The sequence below is a fragment of the Mauremys reevesii genome, linkage group 16 (genome assembly GCF_016161935.1).
Source record: "Mauremys reevesii isolate NIE-2019 linkage group 16, ASM1616193v1, whole genome shotgun sequence".
NCBI lineage: Eukaryota > Metazoa > Chordata > Testudines > Geoemydidae > Mauremys > Mauremys reevesii.
This window is the reverse complement of record NC_052638.1, coordinates 8,013,442-8,031,505: the sequence shown is the minus strand read 5'-3', so window position 1 is coordinate 8,031,505 and position 18,064 is coordinate 8,013,442. Positions and strand designations below refer to the sequence as shown.

At 50.4% G+C, this 18,064-nt stretch overlaps 2 protein-coding genes across 3 annotated transcripts in view; both read right to left on the bottom strand.

Annotated features, from left to right (window-relative positions):
* Window positions 1–575: 575 nt before the first annotated feature.
* POLR2C (RNA polymerase II subunit C) lies at window positions 576–11,776 on the bottom strand. Its single transcript, XM_039503053.1, has 9 exons — window positions 11,624–11,776; window positions 8,574–8,623; window positions 7,873–7,941; window positions 6,574–6,626; window positions 6,311–6,439; window positions 5,057–5,108; window positions 4,322–4,490; window positions 2,522–2,596; window positions 576–1,193 (listed from the first exon to the last, which is right to left on the bottom strand). Exons 1-9 carry the CDS (start codon window positions 11,707–11,709, stop codon window positions 1,049–1,051), a joined length of 828 nt encoding a protein of 275 aa, XP_039358987.1. The 5' UTR covers window positions 11,710–11,776; the 3' UTR covers window positions 576–1,048.
* A 250-nt stretch (window positions 11,777–12,026) lies between these two features.
* The window catches only part of COQ9 (coenzyme Q9), a 14,999-nt gene continuing 8,961 nt past the window's right edge, over window positions 12,027–18,064 (bottom strand). For both annotated transcript variants that reach the window (XM_039503043.1, XM_039503042.1), the window contains exons 7-9: window positions 16,528–16,683; window positions 15,664–15,717; window positions 12,027–12,962 (exon numbers count right to left, since the gene is read on the bottom strand). In XM_039503043.1, coding sequence (XP_039358977.1) covers window positions 12,927–12,962; window positions 15,664–15,717; window positions 16,528–16,683 — 246 coding nt within the window. In that variant the 3' untranslated portion in view covers window positions 12,027–12,926. The remainder of the gene's footprint in view (window positions 12,963–15,663; window positions 15,718–16,527; window positions 16,684–18,064) is intronic.

The following is an 18,064-nucleotide window of genomic DNA, read 5'->3' as shown; positions in this document are numbered from 1 at the left end:
CTGGGAATGCCCCTCCTCCCTGACTGGAATAATTAAACACAGCTCACTGTCTCGCCTCAGCCTGCCCCCAGGGAGCCAATGGCATTTCTTTAGACTCTCATCTTTAACGTCCTGCTGGGTGACTGTGTCTGGGGGAATTTCAGCCATGGCACCTGCGATGACGGTTTGATAGGTGTTGATCTCCCGGCGTTGTACAGGTCTGACGCTGAATCAGAGGGGTTATCAGTGACAGGCACCCAGCTACCCCGTTCCCCATACAGGGTACATACTGCTCCCATACAGCACACCCCCAAGGAGTCTAAATCCTGCTAAGCCTCCTTGGCACACAGGGTCTCTCTTGGAGCACTGACTTCTGCAGCAGCTCAGCCCCCGAGCCCGGCTTCAGACAGACTCACCCTAGCCCCAGATGCCACGTTATTTACAAGTGCCAGGGCTGGGGGCTGGTTTCTATAGCAGATGATGTCAGGAGCAGCCAACCCTCCAAAGCAGACCTCATTCCATGAATGTCTGGTGGAGAGAACTGATGGCTGGGCCCTCTCCTCCCACAGCCTCAGACACGCTTTCAGGGACAGCTGGATGTAGGAAAAAGGCTTTATTCAGCACGGTAACAAACAGAACATGGCTGTGCAACTGAGCTGAGATACATGCTTCCAAATCCCAAACCATGGACGGCCAGAGTCCAGTGAAAACAGGCAAGAGCTAGGGTCATTTACAGAGATTCACCCCCCCACTCCCCATTACAATAATATACCACACCTGGGGCTCACCAGGAACATCCCTGCACTATGCTGGAAATCTCGCCCCTGCTCCTGCAGAGCAGCTTCCATGCTCTAAAGGGTGACTGGTGGGAAGCCATCTCAATACACATCACATCCCCACCAGCTGAGTGCCAGAAAGGCCTGAAGGTTCAGCACACAAGGAACAGGGCTCCATGTTCACTTGACTACGATTAGCCCTGCCCCAGGAAAAAATCAGGTGGCTCCGTGAACAGTGCGGCACATCAGTGTGACTTGGTCACACGGGAGATTCTGCAGGAAAGGGGCAGGGCTCAGTTTATAGTCAGGACATCACTCTGGATCTCGTGACTTAGCTGGGTCTGGAGGTCGCTCAATTTCTTCTTCAGCCCGGACAGTGCCGAGAGAACGATGGTCTCCGGCCGCAGGGAGCCGCAGGACTCCACGTTGTAATAAAACCTGAGGGTATTGAGGAGATTAAGATTCTTAGACAGGAAGGCAAAGAACTGGAGATTTCTCTCTGCAGTGTGTTTCCACCCTATTGTACTTCACTGCAGGGAGAGCTCATTCTCAGCTCCTGGGAGTCTGGCTAGCCCTTCCTTTCCACCCACCTTTGCAACAGCAGCCGTAGATCCAAAACGACGGCTTGTAAGGTCACAGGCTACTGCATGTCGCTCAGAGAGCTTTCGCTCCGAATGTCTGTATCTGCTCACAAATGCTATGCAGCGCCGAGCACAATGGGCTTGGATCTGACTGGGCTGGTGGCAGCTTTGCCACTACCGCAATACAACTCACTAGCAATCGTTTCAGCACTGGAAATGGGGATACCAGTATGTCCCAGAATCTCAGCTCACCTGCCCAGCTTCAAACACATTCATCGCAGACAAAGATGCAGCACTGTACTCAAGTGCCAGGGCAGAGAAGCCAGTGGAAGGTGAACAAATGTCTCAATTTGAACATGAATGCGACATCTCCGTACCACTCGCCCAACTCCCCAGCAAGCTTTTGATGACACCAGGGTCTCCATATTCATTCTAGTCCTTCCCGATGCCTCCAGAGAAGCCTCATTTACACTGTGATGGGTTATACACACCCCGCCCTGTCTGGGGAAGGGTTAATGAGCTTCTGTGGGCTTAATGTGCCCTGCCCTGCTTCACCTGCAGGAGCAGTCAGGCGTGGAGGGGCAGTTAAAAGGAGAGAGCCTGCTCAGCTCAGAGGAGGCTGGGAAAGAGGCAGCTCCTGAAGGACAGCCCAGCTGAGGGCCAGGATACAACCACACCCTGGAGCCTCTCTGTGGGAAGGTAGGCCTGGGGCAGGACGATTGTGTTGACTTTGTTACCTGGGACAGGCTTGTGGTCTGAAGGGGATTACTGCAGTTGAGACTCCTCCTCCCCAGGAGATGAGAGCCCTCAACAGAGCTCTGCTGGTTTGTCATGAGCCCCAAAGCACCGTGGTCCCACCCCGCTGCGGCGTGGAAGCAGCACTCTGATCTGAGAGGAGAGGCTCACTGAGTCCTGCACTGCCCCACTGAGTGGATTCCCATTCCCTGATAGGGCAGGCTGTCTTGGAGGGAGAAGTCAGCCAGTCCTGGCTGCCATTTCACTATTCCATCAATGGGCCCCAACCTACTCCCCAGGAAACACCTGCTCCTGAGGCTGGCAAATTGTTCTGCAAAGTCACTGAACCCCACCAGAAAGGCCCAGACAACGGGCTGAGGCGCTTCTGGGTGGCGTTTGGAAATGCCCTCCTCCTTCCCCGTGCGCTGTGGCAGACAGCCAGCTCCTTACCGCTCTGGCTTTCCATTGGGGTCATAGGGAGCTTGGGCCTCATCCTCGTCAATTTCGGAGTATTCGCTCTTTGGCCTAGGATCAAACACAGCAATTAAGGTTAGTGCTGAAACCCACCTCCCCACCGGCTCCTTCCCACTTCGGGCAGCAGTTTGGTCCCATGGCCAACATTCAGCAGTTGAATGAACTGGGGCAGGAGGATGGCGTTAGTGTATTTAAGATTACAGAGATGGAAGAGTCCAATGGCCAAAGCACGATACAGTCTGCCAACAGACATTAGCCAGCACGACTTTACATGGATGCTGTACTTCAGTGGCTCTCAACCTTTCCAGCCGACTGTACCCCCTTTCAGGAGTCTGATTTGTCTTACGTACCCCCAAGTTTAACCTCACTTCAAAACTACTTGCTCACAAAATCAGACATAACAATACAAGTGTCACAGCCACGCTATTACTGAAAAATTGCTCACTGTTATTTTTACCATAATTGTAAAATCAATTGGAATATAAATACTGTACTTACATTTCAGTGGGCAGTATACAGAGCAGTATAAACAATCCACTGTCTGTATGAAATTTTAGTTTATGCCGACTTCGCTAATGCTTTTTATGTAGCCTGTTGTAGAACTAGGCAAATATCTAGATGAGTTGATGCACACCCTGGAAGATCACTGACTACCCCCAGGAGCATACGTACCCCTGGTTGAGAACTACTGCTATACTTTCTTAACTGTGTTCCCCAACCTGAAGAACAGGCCTGCCGTTGGAGAAGGGGGTGCCAGGCTAGTTCAGGGCTGGGCACAGGAGAGGATCTAAGAGGATGGGGAAAGGACCCAGCTTCACTTCCTGCCTCCGACACTCAGACTGCAAACAAGCTGCCATGTTTGCAAGATGTCTCATTAAAAGCCACCCAATCTTCCCTGCGCATCTGTGGGGGCAGCTCACAAGCACAGGGCTGCAAGCAGCAGCCTGCCAGCCCAAGTGCCTCTTCTCTGTTCCCCTGGCACTCAGCTGAGCCTTGGATGGCACCAATGGTCACTCCTCACCTGCAGCAGCAGGGAGCCTTCTAGTGGGGGTGTGTGTAGGAGGGTGTGAGGAAGAGGAACAGGGGAAAATGTCTGCAAAGAATATGGGGGCGCGTGGAGTACTAAGATAAAAGGAACAGAAAAATGGAGAGACAGCAGCAACTGTCAGCACATGGTGTCAGGACTAGGAGAGGTGTGTGTGGGGATGTGGGGGGTGCTCACTGGCCAATTCACACCATGGGCAGCTCCACAAAAATAACTGAGAACCACTGTTCTATTCAAATACACTCAAATACACACTATTTTAGCATTGCACAGGAGTCGCTCTGCCTACGGGCGAGCTGGCATTTTCATTCCAAACCCCTATTGTCAGTCGCTTACCAAATTCTTACAAATTACCTCTGGGGCTGGAACTTGACCAGCCATTGGACATGATGTGAAAGGAAATGAAATCAAGTTTGTAGTGAACACGTGTTTGACTAAGAATATTTAGAAGGGGAGACACTAAACTGTCAAACTAAGGATCACCCAGGCCTAATACTACGGGACTATCTCAAGCTTAAAGTAGCATTAACCACCCAGATGACCACCTTTATTGGAGGAACAATACAGATGCTATGGGAATCCTAACTTTAAGTAATCTCATGACTTGTGGTTTTAATTTCTCAGCCACAGTGTTGCATTAATGTTGTCTCTTGTACTGAATACAGAATATTTTCTCTTGGTTGTGATCACACGTGCCACTCAACCAATGCTATTCTCAAACCAGAACATACCATTCCTCCGGCTTGGGGTAGACTGTGTGCCTCAACGCATTGTCTGGATCGTACTCAAAGGCTACTCCTGCCGTAGGGTTCCACTTGGCATGCTCCTTGCCAAATCCCTTCTTGGCATACGCTCGTAATCGCAGCTCCTGGCCTTTCCGTAACTTGACAATGAGGATATCTGAGAAGCACAAACACTGAGTCAAACGGGGTGGGAGAGTGGCTGCAAAGGAGAAATCCTCACATGGTAGCATGCTTGCATTTGAGTGATGAGTGAGTGGGGAACTATTCGTGCATAGGGAAATCTCCTTAGAAAGCGGAGCTCATTTACAATCTTAGAAGGTCTTATTTGTGCCTGGATATCAGCCATGCAACTCCCACCGATGGAAAAATGGGAGCGGTACATATGGCTGAGGGCATGATTTGGCCTTTAGACCACAGCAGATGGGGAGAAGCTGTTTTGGCATCTTTGCTCTAATACCCAGTTATAACCATGAGAGAGAGAGGATCTTCTTTACCTCCTAAACAAACACTCTAACTCCAAAGTAGCCGTAAATGCAGAGTTCACATCTGTTTACTGGAACAAAAAGTTAATCCTGTGCACACTGGCATTTCCACACTGCCAGCTTTGCCTGTCAGTGCCACATCTGCAACTGCCCCAGGGTTAACGGACTAGTACTTTGGGGTATGGGTCAAAGAGGAAAATCGGTTTCTCTCTGCAGCTCTTCTACACAGTGACTCACTTACCATCCTGCTCCACATAGTCATTGGGGTCATTGTCTCTGCTCCGGGATGTCACCTGCATAGAACGAGCCACAGATGAGCTCACTGGGGGACCAACTCCTTCTCCCAACTTCAAACCCCGGATCACCCACTAAAGTAAGAGGCCAGTCCTTGCAAACAGACTTAGCCTGTAGTGAATTACTGAAGGTGGGACAAGAAATAATGGGCTTCATCTGCAGCAAGGGAGATCTAGGTTAGATATTAGGAAAAACTCTCTAACTATAAGGATCGTTGAAACTCTTGAATTGGCTTCCAAAGGAGGCTGTGACATTCCCACCATCAGAGGATTTTCAGAACAGGTTGGACAAAACCTGTCAGGGTTGGTCTAGGTTTACTTGGCCCTGCCTCAGCGCAAGAGGGTTAATTAGATGACTTCTCTTGGTCCCTTCCAGCCCGACACGCTTAGGCTGGTGATTGTATAGCGAGGAAGAGCCAGCCTATACATCTTTCCAGCGCTCCCATATTACAGGATGGCCGAGTGGTGCAGTCTGTAGGCCAAGTGTGACCACTGTGGTTCCACGACACTGCACAGAGTTGCTCTATCTTTGATATGGAGGCTTAGCCTGCAGACAACAGATCCCAGCATGCAGTGCTCCATCATAATCCAAGTGGCCTGGCTGCTCAGAGGAAGATTTGACACAGTATTTTTCAAAAAGGAAAACATCTGTGATCTGCTCCACTTTGTGAAAACGAGGGGCAGCCTTCAGACTGCTCCCCTTGGTTAGGGATCCCTGATTGGGTTGTCTTTTAAAGACTCGCCCCACCAAATCCCATTGAATCCAATCTCCTGGGGCTCTCAACATCCTTCTCAGAGGCCTGCCAAGAGCCACACGGCTCTGGTGTCTCACCTGAGATACCGCTGCTACCTAGCGCTGCTGAGGGCCAACAAGCAAACTTGCAGGCAGCAGAATTTCTGCCAGGCCTTTGAAGGTTCTGAGAGCCCTTCCAAAGAGCCCCCCAGCCATCATGATTTAGAACACAGGTCTAGGTGATGTAACACTGAGGCTGTCTAGGAAGAACTTGGCAATGGATGATCTGAGAGTGCGCACTTGGAACGTGGAGGGGAAGACAGACAGAATACATTAAAGCCTTGTACGAGCTTGAGCTAGGATACCTAAAATGTAAGGACGTCATATCTATCAGACAGGAGCCTTACTCTGTCTGCTTAGAGAAAGGGTAGGGAAGAGACCTTACTGACTGAGTTGATCTTATACTGACCGGTATAACCCGGGGGTTGTTGGAGATGAGATCACGGGATGTCACGTGACGAGTCTGGTCTTCATTGCACCGGACATCCAGGGTAAACTCCACAGAACACTCTGGACAGAACTCATCACATGTACAATCCTAGGGAGAGGGGGTAAGAAACAGGTCAGGATCACTGTTCTCTGCCAGTGAGAATGTGTAGCATCCCATGTCAGATTGGGCCATTCTCCCCACACAGCCCTCTCAAAGAGAGCTTGGCGTATCTCTGAACTCACCCTGGAGTACTGCAGCTTATCCACAATGTCATCGCTGGTGAGTGGGATCAGACCTGGAGAGAGAGGTTAGTTAGGGGGAGTGCAGAAAACACCATGAAATACATCAAAGTGATACCAAGGGACCGATCACCCCTCCAGTGAGACCACCAGAGAGGGACAAAGCTCCCGGCATTTCACCATCACAAAAGGTCCCGTCAGTAGTTAGAGAACAGAAAAGACCAACAGAGTTAAAATACGGTGTTGATGAAATTGCTGTAAGGTGGGTGCATGACTGGTTGAAAGACCGTACTGAGAATAGTTATCAGTGGTTCAATGTCGAAGTGGGAGGACCTATCAAGGGGGTGGGGGAGCCCCTTGGGGGGTCTGTCCTGGTCCAGTACTAGTCAATATGTTCATTAATGACTTTGCTGGAGCCTACTTATAAAATCTGCTTGTTGCCAGTACTTTGGAAGACAGGACTAGAATTCAGAATGATCTTCATAAATTGAGATTTGGACTGAAATCAACAAGAGAAATTCAACACAGACCAGTGTAGTGCTCTGCACTCAGGAGGAAAAATCAAATACAAAGTGGGGGCTGACTGGCTAGGCAGCAGTGCTGCTGAAAAGGATCTGGGGGTTATAGGTGATCGCGAATGAGTCAAGAGTGTGGTGCTGCTGCTGGGGAAAGAGGCGAATGTCACACTGGGATGTATTAACAGAGCACTGGATGCGAGACCAGGGAGGTAATTGCTCCATTCTGCTCAGCACTGGTGAGGCGCCGCTGGAGTACTGAGTCCAGTTTGGGGCTCTACGCGTCAAGAAAGTTGTGGACAAATTGGAGTGGGTCCAGAGGAGAGCAACAACAATGAAAAAAGGTTTAGAAAACCTGACCTGTGAGGAAAGGTTGAAACAGTCAAGGGAAGACTCGGGGTGCGGGACATAAGTCTACAAATATGTCAAGGACGGTTATTAAGAAGATGGCAATGAACTGTTCTCCGTAACTACCCAGGGTAGGATAAAAGGTAATCGGCTCAGTTTGCAGCCATGGAGATTTAAGTTAAATATTAACGATCCTGCTAGTTAGAAAGGATTTTCTAAGGACTGGAATAGGTTACCAAGGGAAGTTTTTAAGAACAGGCTCACAAACACGTGTGATCTAGGTTTACTTGGTCCTGCCTCTGCACAAGGGGCTGGACTAGATGACCTCATGAGGTCCCTTTCAGCCCTATGATTCTAGGCTTGTTCCCTACAATACATTCTAGACATACTTAGGGACCAGAATGATTTTCCTCCTTTCTTTAAGATGTTGGTTACTCACCCAATCTGTGTGCAATGAACTCATCATGGAGCACAGAGGAGTTAGCATCTATCTGGACCCAGTCAATGGCTGCAAACAGAACAGAAACAAGTAATCAAAGCTCTTGGAGGTAGAAAGACACTGAGTTCATGGGACCTCTACCCCCATGATGATATATGGTTTCAGAGAGGCTGAAAAGTTTTGATGGTATTAGGTCCCATGTGCAAAACCTAATAAAAATAACTTAACTAAATGTTAAAGGCTCAGGCACATTAGCAATTCATTTGCGTACCTTTCCCCAAATACAAAGGGCACAGGGACGTCTGGCACAGGTGAGAGGGTGGCTGGGAACCGAAGGAACAGTGACAATGGCAGCTGATTGAGTCTAAGGATATGCCTACATGGCAGTTTGGTGGACGATTCCCAGCTCAGGTAGTACACGTGCTGGCTGTGCTTGGGCGACTGTGCTAAAAATCGCAGGGTGGGGTCACAGCAGCACAGGTGACCCCTCAGGCTAGTTGCCCAAGGGGATGCCCAGGACTGCACTCAGCTGGCTAGCCCAAGCCACGGCCTATGCCACTGTGTCCCCGCTGCTATTTTTAGTGTGGTCACTCAAGCAGACCTAGCACACGTCTGACCACCCAAGCTAGGAATCCCCTCTGCTGTGCAGATGTTCCCCTACGGGATCTTCTTCATGAACAGACAACAAAAGAAGAAAATACCTATTATGGGAACTTCGGCTATAAACACTCTTCGGATGGAATTCGCTACCCTGTAACAGAGGAGAAAACCAGCACTGAGACACTGAGAAACACAAGTAATGAACATCAAAATGCACATAATCCCGTGTGAGAGAGACAGACATGAGGAGTTACCCTGATCTCAGCTAACACAAACTATACGCAAAGAAGAGCTCAGTATGAGGACGGGGACATTCAGGGTGTCTCTTTCTCGCTAGCCTGATACCACATCCACCATCATAGTATCCGAGGGAGAGTACGTTTACACTGCGGAGGCTGTCCTGACACAGCTCTGAACGATGGCAGGCACGGCGATGCATTTGGTGGCACAGCCGCATCTACACTAAAAGTTAGGTTGGCACAGCTACATTGATAAGGGGCGTGAGCTATCTCGACTTAACTTTCACGCATAGATCAGGCCTGAGTGTCTTAAGAGACAAGGTTTGTTCCAAATAGACATGGCCAAAGTGCAGCCTGCCAAGACTAATGATACCTGCTCCCTGGATCCTTTTCATTCTCCATTCATCCACCGCTAGATTTCTTTGCCCACCAGCAAAGCTTTATTGATAAGAGTAAACCCAATTGGGCTCTATGCCGCTTTCCCAACCCTGCGCCTAGTGCTACTGCCCTTCGTTAATAGCGGGCAGCCTATAAAGAGAGCCCAGAGCTTCATCTGCGACCCCTGTTCTGACCACTCACAATAAGAGGCTCAATCAGACTCTTTACAGTCTCCTCATAACAAGCCACCCCCAGGCTAATATGACTGGCCATTCCTACTGAGGAGAGAGGCCCTAGTGGAAAAGTAGGACGTGCTAATGATTATCGGTGAAATTCTTACAGAGGTCACAGTGCCATAAACTGAAGTGTACACAGTAATGCACTCACGGCCCCTTGTGCTCAGCAGAACACTGGACCTAGATTCTGCAGCAAGGTCCCTGGATTATGTGGGACTCTAGCGTGGCAGGCTGAAGATCAGTTTAATTTAAATTAAAAATGGAGAGTAATAAATTAAATATGAAAATATAATCTGAATCCTAGCTCCTACTTATGTGTGGGGGCCATTCATTTCACCTTTTCCCTATGTTTTCACCATACCACAGACTTTTGTACTGATAATGCATCACAGACTTTTCTTTCTCTGGAGGGGAGAGGTTAGAGGTTTTGGCAGCCAGGTAGGGATAGCTGGCCCTTTTGGCATCCTGGTAGGCATGGGAGGTCTTCTGGGTTCGTGGGATAAGCACATTATCTGGGCCTACTAAAACAACCAGCAGTGAAATGGCAGACAATGCTGACATCTAAATTCTGAACTGTAGGTTAACAGCTCCACTGAAATAAATGGGGCAGTTCACACCTCTCGGAGGTACGATTTCAGGCTGTCTACAGATTCCCGCAGTGATGGCTTGGGTCACATTTCTTCCATGTTTTTAAGGGATTCTTCACAAACAAAAACTAGAAATGTTATTTTTTAAAAGGAAAATAGATTCTGGAGTACAATTCTGTGGCAAAAATGAGGAGTGCACAGATCCCTGAATATACTTGGCCAAGGATCAGGCTAAACATCAAAATGTAAAGATGAAACAGACTTGTGAATGAACCTTTAGAGCCAGGGCACAGATAGTTGGGGGGAGACAGGGTTTGTTTACAGGGAGACATTTCTTTGTCTTCCCCCAGCCAAGGCACATAAAGGTCAAGACCAGAGCAGCTGGCCCAATCTATGGAGCTGGAGAGTGCGAATTGTGGTGCCTGGATCATCCCGTGTGGGTGGCAGTCTCCTTGTTTTGCCCAGCCCCCAGCAGTCCGTCAGCCTGGTCACCTGCCCCCGGGGCCTCAGCAGACAGGTCTGTGCCTCAGCCCCAGCACCATCCTACCTTCTGGCAGCACCGAGGGGAGAGGGCACCATGCACTAGGGGGTCTCGTTCTCCCACCTAGCTGGGCACCCCTCAGGCATCTTAGAGCCAGGGGAGGGCAGGAACCTAAGGCTGGAAGGTGGGCAGGGAAAAGCTCTGAGAGGGGAAGGGGTGGGTGGAACCTCGAGATGCAGTGAAGCCCTTTGCCCTGTTCTCCCCAGGAGGAATGGAGGGGGGGCAAAGTGAGTGTGGGATGCGGCTCAGGCCCTCTCAGATGTGGGGCAAGGGAATCAGGATCCTCCCCAAGGGAGGAGTGTCTCCCCCTCCCCCGAGCCTGGCGGCTCTATCCAGCACAGCACCCCCCAGCCTCCTGCAGCCCTCCCACCATTCCCTGAGTGTCCCACTCCCTGCAGCCCCCCCAACCCTCTGCAGGCCCCTCAACCATTGGCTACAGCTCCCCCCCGCTCCCTGCAACTATTCCCTGAGTGCCCCACTCCCCACAGCCCCCCAACCCTCTGCAGCCCCCTCAGCCATTCCCTACAGCCCCCCCCCCCGCTCCCTGCAACTATTCCCTGAGTGCCCCACTCCCTGCAGCCTTCCTGCTCCCCACAGCCCTCCCACCATTCCCTGAGTGCCCAACTCCCCGCAGCCCCCAACGCTCTGCAGGCCCCTCAACCATTGCCTACAGCCCCCACTCCCTGCAACCATTCCGAGTGTCACACTCCCTGCAGCCCCCGCTCCGAGTGCCCCACTCCCGCAGCCCCGCCGCTCCCGCAGCCCTCCCAACCATTCCAGTGCCCCACTCCTGCGGCCATCCCCAACTTCCTGCAGCCCCCAACCATTCCCTGAATGTCCCACACCCTGCAGCCCCCGACTCTCTGCAGCTCTTCCGCTCCCCGCAGCCCCCAACCATTCCAGTGCCCCACTCCTGCAGCCCCCTGCTCCCCACAGCCCTCCCAACCCCTACCATTCCCTGAGTGCCCCACTCCCCGCAGCCCCACAGCCCTCCCAACCATTCCGAGTGCCTCACTCCCTGCAGCCCCCCTGCTCCCCACAGCCCTCCCCATCCCCTGCAGGCCCCTGCCATTCCCTGAGTGCCCCACTCCCCGCAGCCCCCCCCGCTCCCTGAGTGCCCCACTCCCTGCAGCTCCGCTCCCGCCATTCCCCGAGCCCCCCCGCGCTCACGCCAGGTCCGTGTGATCGATGAAGAACTTGACGTTCTCGTCGGTGAGCTCGGTGATGCGCACCGTGGGCTGGTTGGCGGACGGCATGGCGGGCCCCGCGCCGCGGCCTGCTCCGCTCCCTCCCGCCCGCAGCGCCCCCGCGCTCCGCCCCGCGCCTGCCCCCCAGCGGCCGCGCGCCGCCCTGCGCCCCGGGAGGACACGCCCCGCTCCGCAGCCGTGCGGGGCCGCCCACAGCCAGCGCCGGGCACCTCCCCCCGCCCCGCCCCGCCCCGGGGCCCGAGCAGGGGCAGGGCAGCTCTAGCACCGCCCGGGCTGGAGGATGCACCGGGCACCCAAACCCGGCTCCCCCATCTCCCCCCACCTGTGATCATAGCATCTGCGGGCCCCCAAGGGGCTAGGCGCTGTACAAACACCTCCTGCCTTTGATCCTGGGACTAGCCCGGTGCTGGAGCTGGCCAAGCCAGAGGCACTGGAAGCAGATGTGCAGCAAAGGAGCCGTAGGGTGACACCACACAGGGACCCACTTTAAATAGGACTTTTTTAATTCTTTACAGAATCGTTTCCAACTAATTTACAAACAAGTCAGCCGGCTGCCCTGGCCGGAGCCCAGCAGCCGGGTGGATCACACAACAGGCTTTACAGCTACAGTCACTAGTGGATGGTTGGGGGCAGTCTGTATCCCCAACCTCTGCAACCACCGTCATGACCATCTTTGATTGCATTACTCCCATAAGAAACACATCCAGGAATGAGTTCACACAGGCAAAAACAGTGAAAGGATAACCCCAATGACAGGCTTCCCAAGAGCACCATCTAACAATGCCAACTGGCCCCTGCTGTGAGGGCTCTTCCTGAAAGTGTTATTTCCATTAGCGATGTGAAAACATGATGTCCACTAGGGGGTTCAAGGCACACGTGGTCTCTGTATTATGCAGGACTGGGGCAGGGGGGAGTGCAACTGAAAGATGGCATTGGGGGCTGGACTAATTCAGTTCAATCAACCTTTCGTCACGATTTTCTAATAATGCACTAATCAGTGTTTTTACTACACCTGGGATACTAGGAAAGTCTATTCAAAATAGGCAGCACAAATAGGAAGCCCTGTCTTAAGTTATTTACAAATCCCAGCAAATATAGATGCTTGTGCCATTCTGCTAGACAGGCTTCTGCCGAGGGGGTGGGGATTTTAACAGTGCTGGGGACATTCATTGTTGTGATGGCTCTATATTCTTGTGCGCACGAGGATTCTGCCTTCAATCTTCTTATAGGCAAAGGGCATGGCACAGACTCAGCTCCCTCTCTCTTCACCGCCGCTGGTTCAGTCCCGCCAGATTCTTTATCTGTTGCACACCAAGAGAATGGAACAGAAATGAAAAGACAATGAAAGTAATTATAGGATGACCAGATGTCCCAATTTTATAGGGACGGTCCTGATTTTTTGGGTCTTTTTCTTATATAGGCTCCTATTACCCCCCACCCCCATCCCGATTTTTCACATTTACTGTCTGGTCACCCTAAATTAATACCAGTGGTACATGGATGTTCAGTGTGGCTACATGCAGCTGTTCCTTCCAGGTGGTTGGGGATCTGTCTCTGTGGGAAGGGACTAGGCAGATATCAGGCAGACTGGGATTACAGAAAGAATTCCCAGATATTACATGCTCACCACTGCAGCAATCTAACCTAACTGTTCTCTGGAATTACACCCATCCTCTCCTCTCTTGCACTGGTGTCAAGCCTTCTCAACACAACTGCACCTGCACCGTGGCTTCCTCTACAGCACAATCAACATCACTTCCTGAATTGGCTAGAGGTGTCCTTGGAAAGCAGTACAAACCCCCTTTCCTAATTCTCCAGGGTCTTAGTGCCCCGTGTAGTAAACTCCAGCCTTGGGAGGAACAATCTCAGCACCTGGACTTGGACTCCTCCCATCGTTGATGTGTTGCTTTTGAACTACTGAACTTGGTCCTTTTCCTTTTCAATGACCCCATTAACCTCTTTAAACCTCTCCCACTTTGTGAGTAATGTAACTGATGGTAAAAAGATGCCTCAATACACTAAATCTTCAACAATGGGATGTGCCCTGACACCTGGTGCAAGCAGAGTTAATCTACAGTGATGAGATTCGCAGTCTGGCAGCAGTAACTCTAATATAGCATGCAGATTTCTTGTGGCAGAGGATCTTGGAGTCCTTTCAACAAATGGCAGGACCAGTCTAGGAGGGTGGGATTAATCCTTAACTGCAACAACAGTAAAAATTGTTCCCAAGTAATGCTCCAGTCTTAAACATGAAGAAAAGCTTATTTCTATGAGTGGGAAGGTAGTTTTGTTGCATGTGTAATCTGTGTTGTAGAGAAATCCAGTACAGAAACACAGTGCTGACAAGCTTTGCTTGCTAAAATAATAGTATAATATAATCTATTTATTTAGCATCCTTTCATCCCAAAGGAACTCAAAACACTATCAGTTATAAACAGGCACAGAGGAAACACTTCATATATCGCAGACATGCTACCACCTCGGCGGTGAAACACAGCCTCTTTTTAGTGAAAGAGGATACTTTATCCAAATGAGATTGTAGAAGTGATTTAATCCAGAACATAATCCCTCGACTAGCAGTTTGGCCAAGACACTGGCACAAGCACCCTGACTCTCACAATAAGTGCACCAGGGGATATTTAGTCATCACAAGTGGTCAGGAACTTGGTTTTACATCTTACCTGAGCACAGACCTCTTCAGAGCACAGTATCTCCTACCATAAAATTGGAGCAGGAGTTCAGGACTGACTCAGAGGGAAATGCACTCCCTACTGTTTAACCAAACACTAATTTCTAATTCGGTCACTGACCAGGAAAGACATTACAGGGGGAAAAGACTGATAAATTATTTATTCTGACCTCTCTTCCTCTCCTCCTTCCTGCCCCCAATCCTCAAACATCCAACCTGTAGCTGCATTTTTTTTTTTGGCACTGTATTGTGAGTTCTTTCATAGGGAAATCAGCAGGCCATTTAAATACTTCCTCCCCAGAAAAAACATTTCAAGATGCTCGTGACTTGAAGCTCCACCAGTAAAGAAGCTGACTGACACTAAGGGCTTGGCTACACTTGCAGGTGTGCAGCGCTGGGAGTTACAGCTGTCTTCATACAGCTGTGTAGGGAAAGTGCTGCAGTGTGGCCACACTGACAGCTACCAGCGCTGCAGTGTGGCCACATTTGCAGCAGTGTTGGGAGTGGTGCATTATGGGCAGCTATCCCAGCGTTCAAGTGGCTGCAACGTGCTTTTCAAAAGGGGGGGGGGTGGAGTGTGACAGGGAGCGTGGGGGGGGGGAGAGAGAGAGAGAGTGGATTTTTGGAGCCGACACTGTGTCAGCTCCCTGCCTTGCAAATTCTGACCATTTCCCCAACGCCTCATTCACTCTTAAATGCAAATAGCCTGCAGACCAGATAAGCAGCTGCTCCGACGGACTCCCTCCCCCCCCGCCCCGCCGTGCTGTTTCTCTCCTCAGGCAAACACTAGCTGTAGACATTCATCCCCCTGCCTGCCTCATTCACAGCAAACAGGAGCTGTGTTTGTTTTTTTAGATAAGCAGCTCCGGGAGCCCCGAGTTCACAACAAAACAAAGAGAGGCATCATAACAAAACAAAGAGTTCTTTAATTAAAAGCATTATGGGAAAATTCTGCTGGAGGGCAATTACAGCGCTTTTGGTGGCCACACTGGAGGAGCAGCGCTGCATCACCACGCTGCAATAGTTATACCCGAGGCAGAGCAGGAGTACAGCCAGCACTGCAGCCAGGGAGATGCAGCGCTGTATGTGCCTTGCAAGTGTGGACGGCGTGTAAGTTGCAGCGCTGTAAACCCACCACCAGCGCTGCAACTCTCCAGTGTAGCCAAGCCCTAAACTATCATCTGCCTGATAGAAATTCCTCAAGAGACACTCTCTCAGCTGGGTTCTAAACTTGGGATGAAGAAACCAACATCAAGTCTGGGTGAGGAACAGAAACAACCCTCTTTAGATGCTCTGCTTTCAACACTACTTACAGTAACTGCAGCTCCCATTAGGCCCTGGACGAGTGCTTCTCCCGTTGACTGTACCTAGGCAATAAAAGAACACACTATTGCTTTCTGCTGATTTTACACTTGTATAGGCTCTCAGGAGAGGTTTACACACATGTAGCTCATTGCAAGCATGTGTTGCTGTGATGGAGGTGTTTGCATACCCCCAGTGATGCAGAAAGGTGACATCCAAACACAGGTTCAGAGTGGAGCACATGGACAACCAGTACACAGGCCAAGTGGTGACACACACAGACTAATATACTAAAACCATAACACAGGAATGGTTCAAAAGCAGAGGAGGGACTCGCCTGGAATGCTCCCAGTGATGTTATCGAAGTGGGCCAGTCTGGCATCAAACACCATGACTCAGTGTAACTATTTTGCTGGATTTACATGGAGAGGCATACACATGTAATTCACTGTCTGTGTGATTTACACACATTGGTTGTTATTGTACTAACAGTGCACACGGCTCGCCCGTCAGTATATTTTCCATGTGTGTGTGTACTGGCTGGTTTCCACCTAGGCGCTTGCTGTGCATTAGCACTGAACCACGTCCAGTTGCACACACCTCACCTCACCTGTGTACGTCTACATTGAAATCATGGGGTCTGATTGCAGCTTGAGAGGCCGAGGCAGCATGGGCTGTAGAAGCCTGTGTGGAATCCTGGGTAATTACTCAGGCAGCCAGAACGCACTTAAACTCATGCTGCTGCAGCTTCACGGGTCCACTGCCCAAGCTAGCTAGACTAAAGATAGCTTCGGTATGTCTGCTCAAGCTGCAACCAACCCATGAATGCAGTATAGACATGCCCTGTGTTCCATAAACTATAGATATAGTGTTACCTGTTTAGCTGTATGACCCATCTTCATGGCATCAGCTATTCTGTTTTCCAGGAAGCGCCAAGTCTCTTCAAAGTCAGGAGACGAGTCCTGCATCATCACCAACTCAGTAGTGTTGTAGATGCCAGCCAGCACTGTCCGACGAGTGTACCAATTAATCTGTAAGGACATGAATCATGAGTAAGGCTACGATTTTGTCACGGGTATTTTTAGTAAAAGTCATGGACAGGTCACGGGCAATCAACAAAAATTTACAGAAGCCTGTGACCTGTCCCTGACTTTTCAGGGGGTCCCCCCATCAGGGCAGGGGCCTGGGAGCTGCGGGGGGACCGGCTGGGAGCTCCAGCCTCAGGGCAGAAAATGTCACTGAGGTCTCTGGAAGTCACGGATTCTATGATCTCTGTGACATAATTGTAGCTTTAATCATGAGACACAAGGTTAAGCACTGTCCAGTACAATGCAGATCTCATAAGCTGACCTGGGGAGGGGAGAGGTAGAATAGAGGTAATCTCTCCCAAGTTACCAGCTGGGAAGTGATTGATCCAGGGTGAAGGGACAGCTCAGCAGACAAGACAGATTGAAATCAACGGACGTTAGAACCTTAAATACCTTTGTGGCTCTGGGCCTTAAACTAGTATTAATGTGCAAATTGTGCTTATGCAGTAGCCACCACCCTCAGACACTGCAGCTGCTCTCCTGGCACCAAACTGATATCACAGTTACCGTGACCACCTGGTTCTGAGCAAGAGAGAGAGCGAAAAAGCAGCATGTAGAAAATTGCTGACCAAAAGTTACACCACCACAACCTGCTTCAGAGGCAAATAGGTTGCTGCAGGGGTCAGGAAGGAATCCAACCTCAGCCTATTCTGCGCTGCCCAGTCAGCCAGATGCATTGTGGAAGAGTTCACCTTTTCGTAAGGCATGTGTATCAGCCAATGCAATGCTAATAGCCTGATGCAAGGGGGTTCCAAAGAGGATGGAGCTAGACTGTTCTCAGTGGTAGCAGATGACAGAACAAGGAGCAATGGTCTCAAGTTGCAGTGGGGGAGGTTTAGGTTGGATATTAGGAAACACTATTTCACTAGGAGGGTGGTGAAGCACTGGAATGGGTTCCCTAGGGAGGTGGGGGAATCTCCTTCCTTAGAGGTTTTTAAGGTCAGGCTTGACAAAGCCCTGGCTGGGAGGATTTAGTTGGGGAATTGGTCCTGCAGGGGTTGGACTAGATGATCTCCTGAGGTCCCTTCCAACCCTGATAGTCTATGATTCTACAATGCAGTATAACAAATCCTATATTCAGAACCAATCCCCAGCTGTGAGCTGCCAGGGATTCAAACAGGTATAAAGAGTACTGATACTACATGCTGAGTCATTATATTGCTGCTAGCAATGCCATAAGATGCATTACAACAGGGTATACCAGTTCAAGGGTGAAACCCTGAAACTCTCCAGTTTGTCTATCCTACTTGAATAATTCCCATGACAAGCAAAAAAAAAACCTGCAAAGGGACTCTTACTTTTCAACTTTGTTTGCTTTCATGAT

Bases quoted from the DNA above. Each gene is read 5' to 3' on its own strand.
- POLR2C (XM_039503053.1), bottom strand. From the start codon at position 11,709: ATGCCGTCCGCCAACCAGCCCACGGTGCGCATCACCGAGCTCACCGAC. The intron at 6,440-6,573 runs GTGAGTTCAGAG...CCCTCTCCCTAG, and splicing joins ATAAGCTGCAGTACTCCAGG to GATTGTACATGTGATGAGTT. The intron at 1,194-2,521 runs GTAAGGAGCTGG...CAATACCCTCAG, and splicing joins CCCAATGGAAAGCCAGAGCG to GTTTTATTACAACGTGGAGT.